Source organism: Protopterus annectens, chromosome 1.part1 (assembly GCF_019279795.1).
Source record: "Protopterus annectens isolate FY-2018-M chromosome 1.part1, PAN1.0, whole genome shotgun sequence".
Classification (NCBI taxonomy): domain Eukaryota; kingdom Metazoa; phylum Chordata; order Ceratodontiformes; family Protopteridae; genus Protopterus; species Protopterus annectens.
This window is the reverse complement of record NC_056726.1, coordinates 185,308,293-185,325,624: the sequence shown is the minus strand read 5'-3', so window position 1 is coordinate 185,325,624 and position 17,332 is coordinate 185,308,293. Positions and strand designations below refer to the sequence as shown.

At 41.8% G+C, this 17,332-nt stretch overlaps 1 protein-coding gene across 4 annotated transcripts in view; it reads left to right on the top strand.

Moving 5' to 3' along the window:
• The window catches only part of UBN2 (ubinuclein 2), a 2,968,476-nt gene that overhangs the window by 765,765 nt on the left and 2,185,379 nt on the right, over positions 1-17,332 (top strand). For all 4 annotated transcript variants that reach the window (XM_044074031.1, XM_044074022.1, XM_044074006.1 and 1 more), the window contains one exon: positions 10,064-10,173. In XM_044074031.1, the coding sequence (XP_043929966.1) occupies positions 10,064-10,173 (110 nt within the window). The remainder of the gene's footprint in view (positions 1-10,063; positions 10,174-17,332) is intronic.

Sequence of the window (17,332 nt, the reverse complement as noted above, 5' to 3'; positions counted from 1 at the left end):
CTGGAACCAAAGATTTTCAACGTGTTTGTAAACAAATGGGGGATCCCAGATATAGACCTGTTTGCGTCCCCCCAGAACTACCAGTTGGATAAATTCTGCACAAGGACTCCCCACAAACAAGCTTGGAAAGTGGATGCCCTGTCCTTCATCTAGAAAAATCCATCAGTTTATGCCTTTCCTCCTCTGCCTGTCCTCTCCAAGGTACTACTAAAGATCAAACAGGACAAACCAAGGACAATACTGATTGCACCATACTGGTCAGGCCAACACTGGTACCCCCTCTTGCGCAGTGTGTCACTGCTGGCTCCATGGCACCTGCCTCAGACCCCTACCCTGCTGTTACTGCAGGAGGGACAGATTCTGCATCCTCAGCTTCAAACCATGAACCTGGCAGCCTGGCTAATTACCTAATCTCTCTGTTACCATCCCTCAGACAAGTATGGGATGTCATTTTGGAGGCAAGTAGGCCTAGTACTAGAAAATCTTTACCTCAGATTCTTCAATATTTAACTGAGGTGCTTCACAAGGGCCTTTCTTTTTCCTCCGTCAAAATTCATGCCTCAGCCCATTATAACACAGAACCACCCCTCTTCTCTCATCCACTGCTCAAGCAGTTCCTCAGAGGGGCTAAAAACTTAAGACCACCCAGGAGAGCTCCAACCCTTCAGGAAAATCCCTCTTTCATGCCCAGGGTAGTATCCAGTGTGGCTCTTAATCAGTCCATTCATTTACCAACCTTCTTTTCTAATCCACAGAACAAAGGGGAATGGATACTGCACTCCTTAGATGTGCACAGACAACTTAGATTTTACTTGGACAGGACTAAACCTCAAAGGAAATCTGAACAACTGCTGGTAGCATTTGCTGCAGGGGCAGAGGGGAAGGCCATTTCAAAGCAAACCATTTCTAAATGGATAGGCCATTGCATTCATTTCTGCTATAAGCACCGTGGAAAACCTATCCCATAAGGGGATAAGACCACACTCCACCACAGGGGGGGATAAGACCACACGCCACTAGGGCTGCATCTTCCTCTACAGCCTTTCTCAGAGGTGTCCCTACCAGGGACATCCTAGAAGCTGCTACCAGGAGTTATGTACATACTTTCACCAAGCATTACCATTTGCCAGTTTTTTTTAAATCTAGAGCTGGCTTTGCCACTGCAGTCTTGCAGGGCCTTATAGCTGGTCCTAATGCTATTCCTCCTCCTATCCTTAGCTTTGGGAATCTACCCAAATGTAATGACTGCATCAGTGAAACACGAAGAACATAGTACAGTTGTGTACACTTAGCATAAATGTAGATGTTTGAGTGTATTCACTGTTGCAGTCCTGGTTACCTCCCTCCAACCCCCTTTCTTCTTTTGTCTATACCTCTACTCTCACATACTATGCTCTAAAAGCTGTTTGGTGTATTTGCTTTTTTGTTGGAGGTATATCCTTGTATTTATAAATTTGATTGCTTCCCATTAGGAGGGCACCTCACATCTGGGGCAAGAAAAACTGATGTAATGGCATTGGCTGCATGTTTTATACCCCTGACGACCTGACATCATGGAAGAAGGGACAGCAACCGACACAGGACCAAGACTTTGTTAATCAGGCCGACTGAGGGCTACTGAAAGCAGATAACCCAAATGTAATGGCTTCAACAGTGAATACACTTGAGCATCTGCATTTATGGTAAGTGTACACAACCGTACTCTTCTGCTAGTAGCCAGGCAAGCTAATCTCTCCTTTCCTGTTCGAGATTCTGGCCTCTCATAAACCATCCACCAGAAGACTGTACCAGGATAAATGGAAAAGATTCTCCATCTGGTGCAAGGATAACATGCTAGACCTGTATTTGGCTCCAGTTACTACAGTGCTTCAATACTTGGCTAGGTATTTTGATAATGGAACCTGTGCCTCTACCGTACGAGTACATCTAGCGGCAATTTCCACAATGGTATAGATGGCACCCCTCTTATCTCTCTACGCATTTGCAAGACTTTCTTCAAGGGAACTTCTCGCATTAGGCCTCCTGTCAGACAGTCCGTGGAGTCATGGTGCCTTACTCTAGTCCTTAAGTCTTTGACTTAGAAACCTTTTAAACCTGCTGCGAAGTGTGACCTAAAGTTTTTGTCTTGGAAATCCTTGTTCTTGGTAGCATCACGTCAGCCAGAAGAGTCTCTGCACTGTAGGCATTGTGCATCAGGAGTCCCTAGCTGGTCTTTCATAAAGACAGAGCATCACTTTGGACAAATCCATCCTTTCTCCCCAAAGTTTTTTCTGAATTCTCCATAAACCAGACCATTGACCTACCAGTTTTCTTTTCGAATTTTGCCAATAGAGGAGAGTACTGCTGAAACCTATCCGTAAATCTGAACAGCTTTTTATCTCCTGTTCTGGGTCCAGAATTGGAGAGGCTGTTGTCAAGTTTACTTTATCAAAATGTCTAATGGACTGCATATGTTTCATCTGTTCCCTCAGTAACGAATCTATGCGAAAAGTTAAAAGTTCACTCCACTAGATCTATGGCAACATCTGTAGATTTCCATTCCAGTGCTTCCATGGATGATATCTGTGCAGCACCTACTTGGGCAAAGCCTCATACCTTTATCAATCATTGCAAATTGGACTTGGTCTCCAGAGGGAGAGCTGCTTTTGGCTCATTGGTACTCAGGAATGTTCTTCCATAAGGGCCGCTCGTGGACCTCAAGGTAGCTTGGGATTCTGTCCCATCAGTGATGAATGGAAAGAAGATTAACAACATCAGATAAAAAAAGTTATGTCTTACCATAACGTCCCATCTGTGTTGTTCATCTTCTTTCATTAATCACTTCCCACCCTCCTTCCCTCTCCAAAGGCACCTGGGGGATGCTTTGGGTTTAAGTGATGCCCTCGGGTAATTGCGCAGAAGTGGCCCCGGCTTTACTTCCTTTTCTCTAGCAAACTCGATCTGAGGTAACAGGGAGAAGGGCATTCTGGGTAAAGACTTAGTTTTAGAGTTTTTTGGCTGGTGCGAGCTTGGTAAAAAGGCCGACTTGGTTCTGAGGGCTCGGAACCGAACCCATCATTGATGAATGAAGAAGTTGAACAACACAGATGGAACATTATGGTAAGACATAACTTCTTTTTTTCACTAAAACACCTGTTTACATCTTAAGCCTCTAGACATTCATCCCTGTAAAATAAAAAGACAAAATAGTCTAATTCTATGTGTAATATAGTCAGTGCACTTGTTACACCCCACCCTCAGCCCAATATCTCAGCATATGAATATTAAATTTGCTTTTGTCAATCCTTTTTTCTTTTGTTATATTGTAAAACATATATTTCTTACAACTAAAAAGGTACATGTTTACTTTGATCTTTTACACACACAGCAGTCATTGAAAAGACCCCCTTTAAAATATACTTGAATACACACTGTACAAAACCGTTTTACTACATATAACATGCAGTTTATATAATTAAATGCTTAATACAAATACTAGTAAAAACAAAAATTATTTTACTTATTTCCCCCTCTTTTATTGTATTTCTAAACATTAGTGATGTAAAATTGGGTATATGCTTTACAGTTCACCCACAAATTTAACAAAGTCAATGAACTTCCATTGTTTTTAGCCACCTTTTTCTTGCAAAATCATATTTCCCAAATGTGCTAAGATGCTTTATAGTCTTCTATTTGTTGAATAATTTCAAAGTTGATGGTTTTCTTACTGTTCAGCTCCATCTCCCAACACCGGACTCTGTTTTATGTTCAAGATAGTGCTGATTCTTTTTGTTAACTCTTGTGCCATTTTTCTCTCTCTCAAACATTTTGTTTTGGAATATTGGAAACAATTTCACTGGCAAAGTCTGTGTATGAACCTGTCAGAAGAATGAGATGAGGTGTCTCCTTCTGCTTGCTTGTTTCACTTTTTATTGGGTAAACGTTACTTCTTCCTTATTATAGACATTTTATTATATAAGGACAAAGAAAATGGTACTTTAAAGTCTTAACATACATCGTAAAAAGACATACTCCAACTCATTTTTACACTTCCAAAAGTTGCCACCCATTCTTTCAGAAAAAGAACATTATGAAGGGACAAATTGTAAGGTTGTCCAGACTCATTAGTGAGGATGAGCAATATCAGGTTTAAGTGTTAAACTTGGTAGACATGTTGATTGAAAGAGGGTACCCCCAAGATATATTGACAAAGGCAAGGGTCGAAGTAGGTGAGAAAAGAAACAGTGTTCAAGCCAATATTGAAAGGGGGCCTAGTGAAGGACAAGATGGACAACATTAATAAGACTAGGAACGAAGAGGAAGGAGGCAATTGGAGGAGGGCTATGGTTTTACCCTTCAATGATGTTGCTGGTAAGGTAAAGAGTATCATGTATGAGACATGGCAAAGTGTTTTTACAAACGAAATGGTAACGATTTTAGGTACTACATCAGATTTCACTTATAGTAGAGGTAAAACCCTGAAAGAGTTAATGGAGATGGATGTGAATTTTAATTTATATAGGAAGTCTAGGATGAGTAAATGTGGTCTGTGTAGTGCATGCAAGTTTATTAACAATGGACCCTATGTTGCAGTGCACAACTTTGGCAGAACCATTAAGGTGTCCAGGGTTCTGCAACTGCAAAACAAAGATGGTGGTATACATAGCTACATGCCTAAGCTGTCCCACATTTTATGTGGGGAAAACTATTAGGAAGTTAAGACTTAGGATTTTGGAGCACACAAGAGATATAAGGAGAAAAAGACCACAGACACTCTTTTTATGCACATACAGAATTGTACTAATTTTAAGAAGTTTTTATTTTTTGTGGTGGATAGGATTCTACACAATGAGAAAGGAGGAGATTTTAAGACCTTGTTGGAGGTTAAAGTGTGTTTGAGGCAGCTCAGACTGGATGCATCAAGGCCACCAGGTATTAACGAGCACATTTCACTTGCTAGTATTTTAAAGTACAAGTTCTACTGTGTTTAATATATTGTATATACCTTACATAAATATATATATATTTTAATGAATTTATACATTACTGTGTCCACTATGGCATGATAATTTTTTTCACAATTGTTTTCATTAATTTGTGAGGGGGGTATTGTATTAGGTATATTGTTAGGAAGTTTTTAATGGCTTTTTAGTATATTTGTTAGATGAATTTTGTACTTGTATATTTAATTGATTCACTTTTCTGATTGATTTTAGTAAGTAGGTGTGTTTATCAAAAGACTTATAAGATGTGCAACTTACATTTTACATTACACTCTGATGATGCCGAACATTAGGAATGGGTGAAAGCGCTTAGTGATTTTATCTGTGTTTTTATTTGTCAAGTTGCTGTGCTGCTGTGTTATCAAATAAAGCATTCAACCATCGTGGAGCCTTTTCGGTGTATTGGTTTATCAGTTTAGTTTGTTGGCCTTGACGTTTTTGTACAGTGCTACTTCTTCCTTAGCCTGTTCTGCATCAAAAATGACTTTGATTCCCCAGGAAAAAACACTCTGATGTCAGCTGGATGCAGCAGCTTGAATCTCATACCTGCCTCTCAACATTCCGATTGCTGGGATAAATTAGCTTCTCTTCTGCTTGATGTACAGTGAGTAATCATTTTGTACAAACACTCTGCTGTCTCCAGTTTGCTACACTTTACCCTTCTGCCACAGTTTTGTCAAGATCAACTCTTTTTGATGCTATGATTGCATCTGTACTAACACAGGTCTTGGCTACTTTCTTATGGCCACTTTTGGAGCATACACTGTGTGCACTTTCACTTAACAAATTCTGCTGTGGAACACCAATCCAGTTGCTTATTTGTGCTTTCAGAAAATTAACAGTCTGTTCCTTCCAGTTTTGCTGGTATAGCAAAAAATCTTAGGTTATTTGTGCTCTCTCTGTCTTCTACCTCTGCTATTTAACAATTCTTCTTGGGAAGTCTTATATCTTAACAGCTTTTTATTCATATCAGTCTCTGATTTTTGTAGTTTTTATCAGTTCACCTTAATGGCTAGTTAAAGCTTCTTCTATTTTCCAGCCTTTTGTTGTTTGAATTGATATATTCCTTCACTGTATCATTTATTTTAACCATTCCTGAGTACATTTGATTTATTTTTGCTGTAAATTACTGAAGACATCTCTTGAACCAAAGCTGAATCTTGAACTGCTTTTTGTTGAATAGCTGTAGAATCTTTGCTGTGTTTTTTTTCACCTGTTCTGGTTGATTTTCTTTCATGTTTTCCAAATGTATTTTTTCCTGGCCGACATCCAGGCGCAGTGCATTTACTAGCTAGTAACTGAATTTTACCAAAAAACATTTTTAGCAGCACTCTTTATCTCAGTTTCAGTAATCCTACTGGGAAAGCTGAACTTATGCTGTTGATCACTGTACAGCCATCTTTAAACTTCTGCATTTTTTGTTGTTGTGCACCATTTCCGAGGTGGCTTATCCCTCTAGAAAATGCAGCTGTAATGATGCTAATGCCTCTTCTAGGGCAGCTGAATCAGCATGTATGATGATGTATTCTTGTTTATGCTTAATCTCCCTGTTAATATGTCAAAGCTCCTGGATTCTCCTTTTGCTAAGCAGAATCTATTTCAGTCTGCTTAGCTTTAAGATCTTACAAGACAAGGGGAAAGTAATGCCGGACCTGAAACAGATTGATTCTTCTACATCTGGGTTCCAGAGAAATTACCCATCTAAATCTTCCTTTGTCCAGAGGCACCTGAGACTGCCTTCTGTGGGGGTAAGAGGTCTTCTGCGATGGTTTTTCCTGATAAGTCTTCTCGGGGTCCTAAGAGTCAAAGTCTTTCCCCGACAAATCTGCTTCCATTTGACATTCAGTCACTTCTGCCTTTTAGTCAGGTTTCTGTGTCCTTTCCTGTTTGGCATCAGATAACCATAGACTCTCTCTGGTGCTTTCCTGTATCCGGGATAGTTATTTTTATGGTTTGAAAGTCCTTTCCTCCCTTTTCAGGTCTTCTCCAATATCTTCCTTGTCCCTCCATTATTTTTCAGGATCTTTTAGTGCAGTAAACCATTCACCCCCCCCCCCCAAAAACAAGGTGCAGGGTTTTATTCCAAGATGTTTCTGGTTTCCAGGAAGGAAGGGTCTCGGAGGCCTATTCTGGAGCCTTCTTTCTTCAACACTTTTTGTAAATATTCCTTCCTTCAGCATGCTGTGTCAGTTCAGTCTCTTTCCTCTGTTGTTTCCCAGTGGTTTCCTGGTGTCTCTGGATATGAAGTATGCTTATCTTCATGTTCCTATTCACCCTGTTTTCAGAAAGTTTTTGTGTTTCTGTCCTGCATTGTCAGTTCTCTGTTTTGTAAGGCCTCAAATATCTTTTCCAAATGTCTAGTCCTGGTGGTGACCTCCTGCAGGCTTCGAGGAATTCAGCTTTTCCCACATTTAGATGACGTCTTGATTCAAGCTGACTCCCAGTGTCATCATCGTCTTCAGGATCTGCAATCTGCAGTGCTTTTTCTGCATTTTGTTACCCCTTCACCTCAAAAATAAATCTGTGTTGACCCCTTTACAAGATCATATTTTTCTGTATTGCAGGATTCAGAATGTGCCATTGATGGCTTTGCTGCAACCACCCAGAGTCCTGTCGTTGAGAACATATTTTCATTTCCTTCTTCTTCTTCCAGTGTATCCTGCAAGTGAATTACTTTGGAGTTCTGGGGTTGGCACCCACCATTCCTTGTGTTCCTTTTGCTAGACTCCATATGAGGAAGTTTCAGTGGTACCTCAAAACCACTTGGCCTCATCAATGCCATATTCTAGCTCTTGCCATTACTCTATTACCTTGCCTGAAACTTGAGTTCCAAAGGTGGATTCATCAGATCTCTCTGAATCCCAGCCTGCCTTTTCAGGTTCCTACTGATGTTTTGGATCAAAGTTGAGAAGCATTTTCCAACAATGTCTGGGTCCAGGGGGGTTGGTCTCCACAGCTGGCACACCATATCAACATCATAGAGAGGAGAACTCTGATTCTGGCTGTCCAAAGCTCTCCACCCCTTTGGCTACTCTACCTTCTAAGGATTTTTACAGGCAATACCAGAGTCATGTGGTATATCAGCAAGCATGGGGGCAAAAAGTCATACCTTCTTTGCCTGTTGTCACTTCAGGTTTGGGATTTTGCAGTGTACCATCACTTGACCATTCAGGTGGTTGACATACCTTCAGAGTCCACTCTTGTGGAAGACACTCTGAGCAAGTTCAGAACAGATCCTCATAAGTGTATGCTTCATGGGGAAATGTTCCTGGACAGTGTTCATCAGTAGGCAACTTCCTAGGTTCTTTTCTAGAGTGCCAAGTTCTCTGGCTTGGAAAGTGGACACCCTATTTCCTGGAAGGGGATGTTTCTGTATGCATATCCCACTCTTCCTCTATTGCAAAACGTTATGCACAAGACTTGTGGAACACATCCAGAATGTTGCTGTTGACTCCTCTTGACCCAGACAACATATGGTTCCCCCTTGTAATCCATTGGCCAGAGCAGTCATTGCAAGTTACCTCACAGAATGAATCTACTCGCACAGTACAAGGGATATCTCATTCATAGTCCCTTATCTACCCTTTATTTGACTCTCTGGGTGATAGGATTTTATTTCTTTTCGACACCAATCTTCTGAGGGGTGTGTTTTGGGTTTTGCAGTATGCCAAGAAACCCACTACTAGACACTCCTGTGATGCTAAATGGAAGAGATTTTCCATTTGGAGTGTCAGGTATGTCCTGAAACATTTTTCTGTGGGTATTCCTGCAGTTCTTATTTGTGCGAGTTGATCTGGCCTGGCATATTCATCTGTTAAAGCTCATTTGTTGGCCATTTCTGCTTGTCTGCCTCTTCCATCACTGGCTTTTATTTTTGAAGTCATACAACTTTGAAAGGCCTCCTTCCTATTAACTCCCCAAGAAAAACCTATCCCTCGTCCTTTGCTTATATACATCCTTGGGACCTTAGGTTTGCTCTTGAGAAATTAACTCCATCTCCTTTTGCACATGCAGTTTCCTCTTTTTGCAACACTGTCCTTGGAAGACTGTACTGTTAGTAGCTCTTATTTCTGCCAAGAGGGCCTCTGAACTTCAAGCACTCATGGCAGTTACAACTTTTTTTTTTCACAAGGACAGGGTGTCTGCCTGCCAATACTTTTGTGCTCAGGATGGTATCAGCGATTTGTCCTTGAATCAAAGCATTCATCTTCCTTGTTTTTTCACTTGTCCTCAGAATGATAGCAAGAGAATTCTTCACACCTTGGATTTACATAGACAGCTCAGATATTACCCTCACAAAACTGAAGATATCAGGAAATCTGAGCAGCTTTTTTGTGTCCTTTCATGACAGAAAATTGGATTTGGCTGTGTTTAAGCAAACCATCTCTTCCTGGATATCTGAGATCCTTTGTTTTTGTTCTTTTCATGGCAAGTGGCTTTCTTGTGTTTGTGCTTATTGTACCAGGGCTATGATCTCTTTTGGTGCTTTTGTCAAGGGTGATAGTTGACCCATTTTAGAAGCTATTACTTGGTTCTCTGTACATACCTTTACTGAACATTACAAGTTGGATGTAATTTCTAGAGCCAGAGCAGGTTTCGTCACAACCTTCTTATATGAGTTTTTGGAAGGCTTCTGTGAGTCTTCATTGCCTTTCTTCTGGCCAAAGGATCTCTTCTTTCTTTTTTTCTTCCCTTCCTGGAATGCACATGGTCAACTTTTTATTCTTGGTTTGCTGTAGTTCTTCTGGAGCAATTCAGTTATGGGATTAGGCAATTGCGTGTCATTTGTAACTTTATGCTGTGGGTGTAGTACAATACTAATTTATTGTACCTGGAAGAAGGTAATGTTTTGTTAAGCTGTCCACAGGATATCTCATCTGTAAAGAAAAGTGCTAAGTGAGAAGTAGGATAGGTTGGTAAGATCTTATACAACTATACTTTCTGTATTATAAATAGAGAAATCCAAAGTTGCAGTATAATCTCACTGTGTCTGAGGTTCCATTAGTGTGATGGAGCTAAAAAGCCAAGTTTAATGCCTTTGTTTCTTAGGTGTTTAACTTGTATTCATTTGTGTATTACAGATATCCAGACTGAAGGACGGAAATGAGAGGGTGATTAAAAAACGGAAAAGAAAAGAGGAAAGTGGCGAAAGAGAAACTCAACAAAAGTTGAAACTTTCTAAACAAATGGGGTATGTTTTCCATTCTGAATGCACAAGTTCCCATTCTGGTTATTTTAGGTAGCTTTCATTATCTTGAGGCATGCTGCAGGAGATTTAGTGTAAATGTTGCAGGATCTAAAACCTAAATTTGATCTTTGGGAGCAGTAACTGTTTATCATATTGATCACTGTTGCAGTAGTAGTAGCACTTGGGATTTCTGCTGTAGAAGGAGCAACATCTGGCCTGCCTTCCAGTGCTTTTCAGTCTCTCCTCTCAGCTGAATGACAGCATATCTGTGGCATAAAATGATATCATCTGTGTCATCTTCATTTACTTCTTGCTACAGTGTGAGAAAGTTTGAGTTGATTACTTTGTTACTCAGTAAGATTGCTGCAGTAGCCTTTAGTTTGTGTAAGTTTTGTCCTGCCTAGGATTTAATGACCTTACAGTCTTGAAAAGATGTTCATCGTGTTTCATTGCTGCAGTCATTACACTTGGGTTATCCTGCCGTCAGGCGGTCCCACAGTCGGTCAGAGTTCCAAATTCTTGGTCCGGCGCCGGTTGCTGTCGCTTCTTCCCCGACGTCAGTGCGCCATGGGTATATAAGATGCAGCCGACGCCATTTTCTTCAGTCTTTCTTGCCGCACGGTGCCCGAAGCAAAAGCAGTTCGCAAGTGCCGGTCGGCCGACTCCTGAGATTTTCGAAGTCGAATTTCAGAACCGAAGTCTTCAATAAAGCTAAATACCCCATTGGGGAAACTTTTTCTTGCCTCAGACCGATGTCAGTAAAAGTTAATAATAGTATTTCTTGTGGGAAGCAAATACCTCATAAGGATTTTCATTCTTACTGTATTCCATGCCTAGGCCCAGACCACGACGTCACTAGTTGTCGGTTTTGTGCTAGATTTAACAAACACACAATTAAACGTCGGTTTGATTTTGCTCGCCATTTTTTTGGCCGAAAGTTCAATTATACCATGCCGTCGGAACAGCCGACGACCGGAATACGCAAAAAACGCAAAGACAAGGATAAGGACGGACAACCGAGGTCCAAAACCGACGACGAAGCCTCTTCCAGGCCAGTCGCCGGTTCGCTGGTGCTCAGTGAGGCGCTTTCGCAGCCCCTGACTCCCGCTGCCTCAGAGCCACAGACCGCCTCCGACTCCCACGTGGAGACAGCTAGGCCTCTGGAAACTCAAGGTATTGGGCCTAAGGAAACTATTCCCTCAGATGGGTCCGGAGCCGCTGAGCAGGCATCTGCTTCTGAGGGTGTTTTCAGACCTTCCCAGCTTACCATCAAAACAGCAACTAAGTCAACAACTCCATTAAAGACAAAGAAACAAGTACAGCATTCTCCTGCATAGGCCTCCATGCCTAAGAAACAGATGCTCAAAATGGCCGAAGACCTAATTACTCTGATCAGGGGTTCTCATCCCCCTCCTGATAAAAGGCCTAGGCAGGATGCAGACTATGATTCCTCTCACCAGGTTTCCATTTCCTCTGATTCCTCCTCAGACCAGGGATACTCTTTACCCCCCTTTGAGGACTCTGATGCTGAAGAATCAATCCCTTCAGCCTCTCCTCCTAAGGATTACTCTTTTGAGGAAACTTTACATACCATGAGGAAGCATTTCCATTGGGAGAGCCAGGATTATTCAGAATCCAAGAAAAGGCTCAGAGATTTTCTGTTATTGCCTCAGCACAGGCCCCTAGCTATTCCGCCTGTGTTAGATATTGTGGATGATGTGTTCTCTGAATCTAGTTTAACCCCTGATTCTTTGCCCCCAGCTCCAGTCAAGCCTGACAGGTACTACAGAGTCCCTGACTCTCACAAATTTCTTTATAAAAACCCTGCTGCTGACCCAGAAACTATTTCCCAGGGTCCCAAAGGGGTAAAGGTTTCCACTGCTAAAAATCCAGTACCCTCTGACAGGGATTCCAGAGCATTGGATAGATGGGGGAAGAAAGTTTACACGTCTGCAACTCTAGCAGTAAGGGCCTTAAATTGCCAGTTCCACATGCTTAAATACCAACAATGTTTAATGTCTTTGCTAAAACAGCAAATGCCTACAAGCTTAGAATGTCCTGATCATAAGGAAATGCAGGACTTATTGCATGCAGCTGAACAAGTGGGAAAACATACTCTGCAATGTGGCTTTGATTCATTAGTGGCGTCTTGTAGAGCCGCAGTTACAGGATCTGTGATAAGAAGGCATGCTTGGTTAAAAGAACAAAGTTTACCTGATCATGTTAAGGCAAAATTGTTGGATGCTCCTTTACAGCATGATATCTTGTTTGGTGTTAAGGCTGAAGAGGTATTAAAGAAAATGGAGGATAAAGCAAAGACAGTAAAGGATTTCTTACAGGTACAGCCTCCTAGATTTAGCAGAAATTGGCCTTCTAAAAATTGGTCCTTTCCGGTGTCAGACAGACGACAAAGAGGCAGATCTCAGCCCCAAGGCTCTTACAGACCAAGACAGTGGGGTACTTCAACCCCTAAAGGAGGAGAAGACAAGTCACAACCTTATAGGAAACAGTCCCAATGACTTCCCCTTTCAAATGCCAAGCTCTTGCCTTTTGGCAGCTCCCTTAGGGGGGAAACTAGCACTTTTTGCACAAAATTGGCATATAATCACCCAAGACAAATGGGTTCTGGATATTGTGTCTCAAGGTTACAAGTTCCACTTTCACACTCTACCAAGGTCAAAAGGAATGCCAGATCTGCCACAAAACCAATAGGCAGAGGCACAAAAACAAGTTACAGCCCTCATGGACATGAGAGCTATTCAAAAAGTACCAGAACAGGAATAAGGACAAGGAATTTACTCAAGACTTTTCTTGGTCCCCAGAAAGGACAAAACTTGGAGACCCATACTGGACCTATCTATTCTAAATACTTACCTGGATATTCCAAAATTCAAAATGTTGACACTACAGCAGCTTCTTCTACTTTGGACCTCAAAGAGGCATACCTGCATGTCCCTATCAGACAAAATTGCAGAAGATACCTCAGATTCATAGCTGGCACAATGCATTACCAATTCTATGCACTGCCCTTTGGATTATCTACTGCGCCCAGGGTCTTCACAAAATGCCTGGCACCAGTAATTGCATTTTGCAGACAGAAAGGAATTCAAATATATCCTTACTTGGACGACTGCCTTATACAAGCAGAGAGCAAGGACATTCTACTACAGCATCTGGCGTTTGTAAAAAGATTACTTATGGGCCTAGGGTACACAATAAATGAAAAGAAGTCAAAACTAGCGCCCTCACAAGAGATAATATTCCTGGGTGCAAGCTTAAATACAAATGCCCAGATGGCTTATCTCACGCCAGACAAGCGAGGACAACTGACTCAGTATTTTCATTTGATGGCAACAAAAACCCAACTCCCTGCAAGAAAAATTCTGCAGGCCTTGGGGTTCATGGCATCTTGCATACTACTAATACCATATGCCAGACTGCATATGAGGAAGCTATAATGGTATCTAAAAAGTGTCTGGACTCAACACTGTCACAGCTTGGAAACAATAATACCACTAATTCCCTGCCTACAACAGGAGTGTCTATGGTGGGCACAGGCATGTCACCACAACAAGGGACAGCCTTTCACTTTACCCACAGCCAGGCAGACACTCACAACAGATGCATCAGACTACGCCTGGCGAGCACACATGGCAGGAAAATGTATCCAGGGCAAGTGGACCGCAGATCAAATGCATCTCCACATCAATCAAAAAGAGATGTTAGCTGTACAAAATGCCCTGACAGCTTTCAAGGACCTTCTGCATCCAGGACAACTACTACTAAAGACGGACAACACCACAATTATGTGGTACATAAGCAAGGGGGCACTCATTCTTACCCCCTATGCAGACAAACCATGACCTTGTGGAACACAGAACTGACCTATCAAGTTCATCTGCAAGCACAATTCCTGCCAGGAAAGAAAAATACTCTGGCAGACGACTTAAGCAGAAATATCATGGATCCTCACGAATGGAAATTAAATCCACAAGTATTCATCATGATAACACAAAAATGGGGTGCCCAGACATAGATCTCTTTGCCTCCCCCATGAACTGCCAACTACAGAAATTCTGCACAAGGATTTACCACACACATGGAAAGTGGATGCTCTCTCATTCAGCTGGAAAACACTAAAAGTTTATGCCTTCCCACCACTGCCTCTCCTATCAAAGGTACTCCTAAAAGCCAGACTAGAGAGACCAAAAATAATCCTGATTGCCCCAGACTGGCTACGCCAGCACTGGTACCCAATCTTAAAGAAGAATTTGGCTCAAGGCCCAGCATGGATTTTACCTCAAATTCCTCATCTTCTGACTCAGCAAAACAGTCAGATCCTGCACAGCCAGCTCAAAACCTTAAATCTGGCTGCATGGCAGATATCATAGTTAACATCTCTCTCTAAAGCTGTTATGGATGTCATTTTGGAGGCCAGGAGGCCCAGCACCAGGAAATCTTATTCAGAAAAGTGGAAGAGAATTCTGCGCCTTGAACCAGGCTTAAGGCCTTGACCCTCTTGTTCCAAATATTCCTCAGATATTACAATACTTAACTGAGATGCTGGACAAAGACCTTTCCTTTTCATCTATTAAGATCCACGCCTCTGCCATTTCAGCTCATTACAACAGGGATCCTCCTATTTTCTCTCACCCATTACTAAGACAATATCTCAGAGGGGCTAAAAACATAAGATCGCCCCGGAGAGCACCAACACCAACTTGGGACCTCAACTTTGTTTTGGAAAAACTTACTTTACCACCTTTTGAGCCAGCCATTTCAGCAGAATTAAAATTTTTGTCATGGAAAACTGCTCTGCTTCTGGCAATAACTTCAGCATGAAGAGTCTCAGAGTTACAGGCACTAATGGCAGTGGAACTTTTTGTAATTTTTCATCAAGACAGGGTTTCCTTAAGAACAAACCCTACATTTATGTCAAAGGTGGTATCCAGTGTGGCTCTTAACCAAACTATTCACTTGCCAACATTTTTTCCAAACTCCCAGAATAAAGGGGAGAGACTTCTTCACTCATTGGACATACACAGGCAGTTACGTTTTTACTTGTACAAAACAAAAGCTTTCAGGAAAACTGAGCAACTTTTTGAATCATATGCTGAAGGATCACAGGGAAAGGCTATTTCAAAACAGACCATTTCAAAGTGGATAGGACACTGTATCAGTTTCTGCTACACACAACATGGAAAAACTGTGCCTAACAACATTAGGACTTATTCTACCAGGGCCACAGCCACTTCAGCAGCCTTTCTTAGAGGAGTACCAACCAAGGATATTTTGGAAGCTGCAACTTGGAGTTCAGTGCACACCTTTACCAGACATTACCACTTACCTCTTTACTCTAAATCCAGAGCTGGCTTTGCCACTGCAGTGCTGCAGGGGCCTCATAGCCACTCCAAATCCCTTATAGACCCAGCCACCCCAACCTCAGCTTTGGGATTCAACCCAAGTGTAATGACTGCAGCAGTGAAACACGATGAACATAGTACAGTTTTGTACCTACCATAAATGTAGATGTTCGAGTGTATTCACTGCTGCAGTCCAGGTTACCCACCCTCCATCCCCACTTTCTTAGCTGGGACTTACCTATACCTTTCTATCCTGTACAACCTATGTGGTGTATTTGTTTGTAGCTAAAGGTATTGTTTTTATTTCTTATGTATGTTTTATTAGCAATATGTATTGCCTACCTATTTGGGGGCACCTGACATCTGGGGCAAGAAAAACTGAAGAAAATGGCATCGGCTGCATCTTATATTCCCCTGGCGCACTGACGTCAGGGAAGAAGTGACAGCAACCGACGCCGGACCAAGACTTTGGAACTCTGGCTGACTGCGGGACTGCCTGACAGGCAGGATAACCCAAGTGTAATGACTGCAGCAGTGAATACACTCGAACATCTACATTTATTGTAGGTACAAAACTGTACTTTTCTGGCTCCCCTCCACTCGTACATCCAGGCTTCTGTAGCTCGAGTTCAAAAGAAAGAAGACAGCAGCCTAAATGCCAGAAAGCTTCAGTACTTTCTTGCCTCTCTTGGGAGTGCTGCTTCTGGCTTCATCGGATTAATGGATAGCTCCTATCTTCAGTTGCTGGCAGAGAAGTCCCCTTTAGAGAACCTTTCTGTACATATGTTTTTATTTTTTGTTTTTTTGACGAGGATAGGGACTGGGGTCTCTTAAGAAGATTGCCATTATAAAGAAACAGTTATTTGTAGCTTTTAATGAAAATGTCTGATATGACAGGATATTTGAGGCTGAGATGGGTTATTTTTGTTTAGGGGACTTACTTGTGGTAAAAGTGCGCTGCTTGTATGCCATTTGTGTTTTTTAAGGAAATTATATTTTTAGGAGAAGTAAGTTTGTTAATCATTGTATATATTTTATCGACTTAACTTCCAACTGGCTCCTTCAAGCTGCACTTAGAGAAAAAGGAATTCATAGGTTTCTGAGAGAAAAGTGTACCATTTGTCTATGTACTTTTGAAATTTATTGCGACTGGTGTGGAGAAGTATAAATGTGTGTAGTGCTTGTGAACATTTCAGTGGCAACTTACTTCTTGACTGACTCTCTTTCCAGTTGCACGTAAAAGTGAACAGGTATCTGTCTTAGCAGGAGCAGAAAAACACTTAGTGGTCCTTTGGTTCCTCTTCCTGTTGCAACGAAGACAAAAAAAAAAAAAACTATTAAGGAACCCATGTGACACAGCAGGCTCTGTCAACACTTCAGTCAGTGGTGGGTGACTCTGTAATGGCCACAACTTGTTTCTCAGACCAGTTACTGGTTTCCTTGGAACCATCTGGTGTAGTCCGTACTGCCACCATGGCCTGAGAGTTAGCCATGTCCTCTGCAAATGTCCATTGCAGGCATGGGCAATTCACTTTCTGTGGTATTGGGTTGAAGGAGCCCTCCTTATGCCAGGCTCCATCTAGGGACAGCCCTAGGAAAAAGAAATGAACAATTAGAAAATTATTCTGAAAAATATGATGTTATGTGGTCATATCTTGCCTACAATGTCCTTCATGGATGCATCTGCAGTCATAACAAATGGGTTGTCCTGTCGTCAGGCAGCCCTTCAGTCGGCCGGATTCCAAAGTCTGGGTCCGGCTTCGGCTGATGTCGCACTCCACCCGACGTCATCTCTGCTG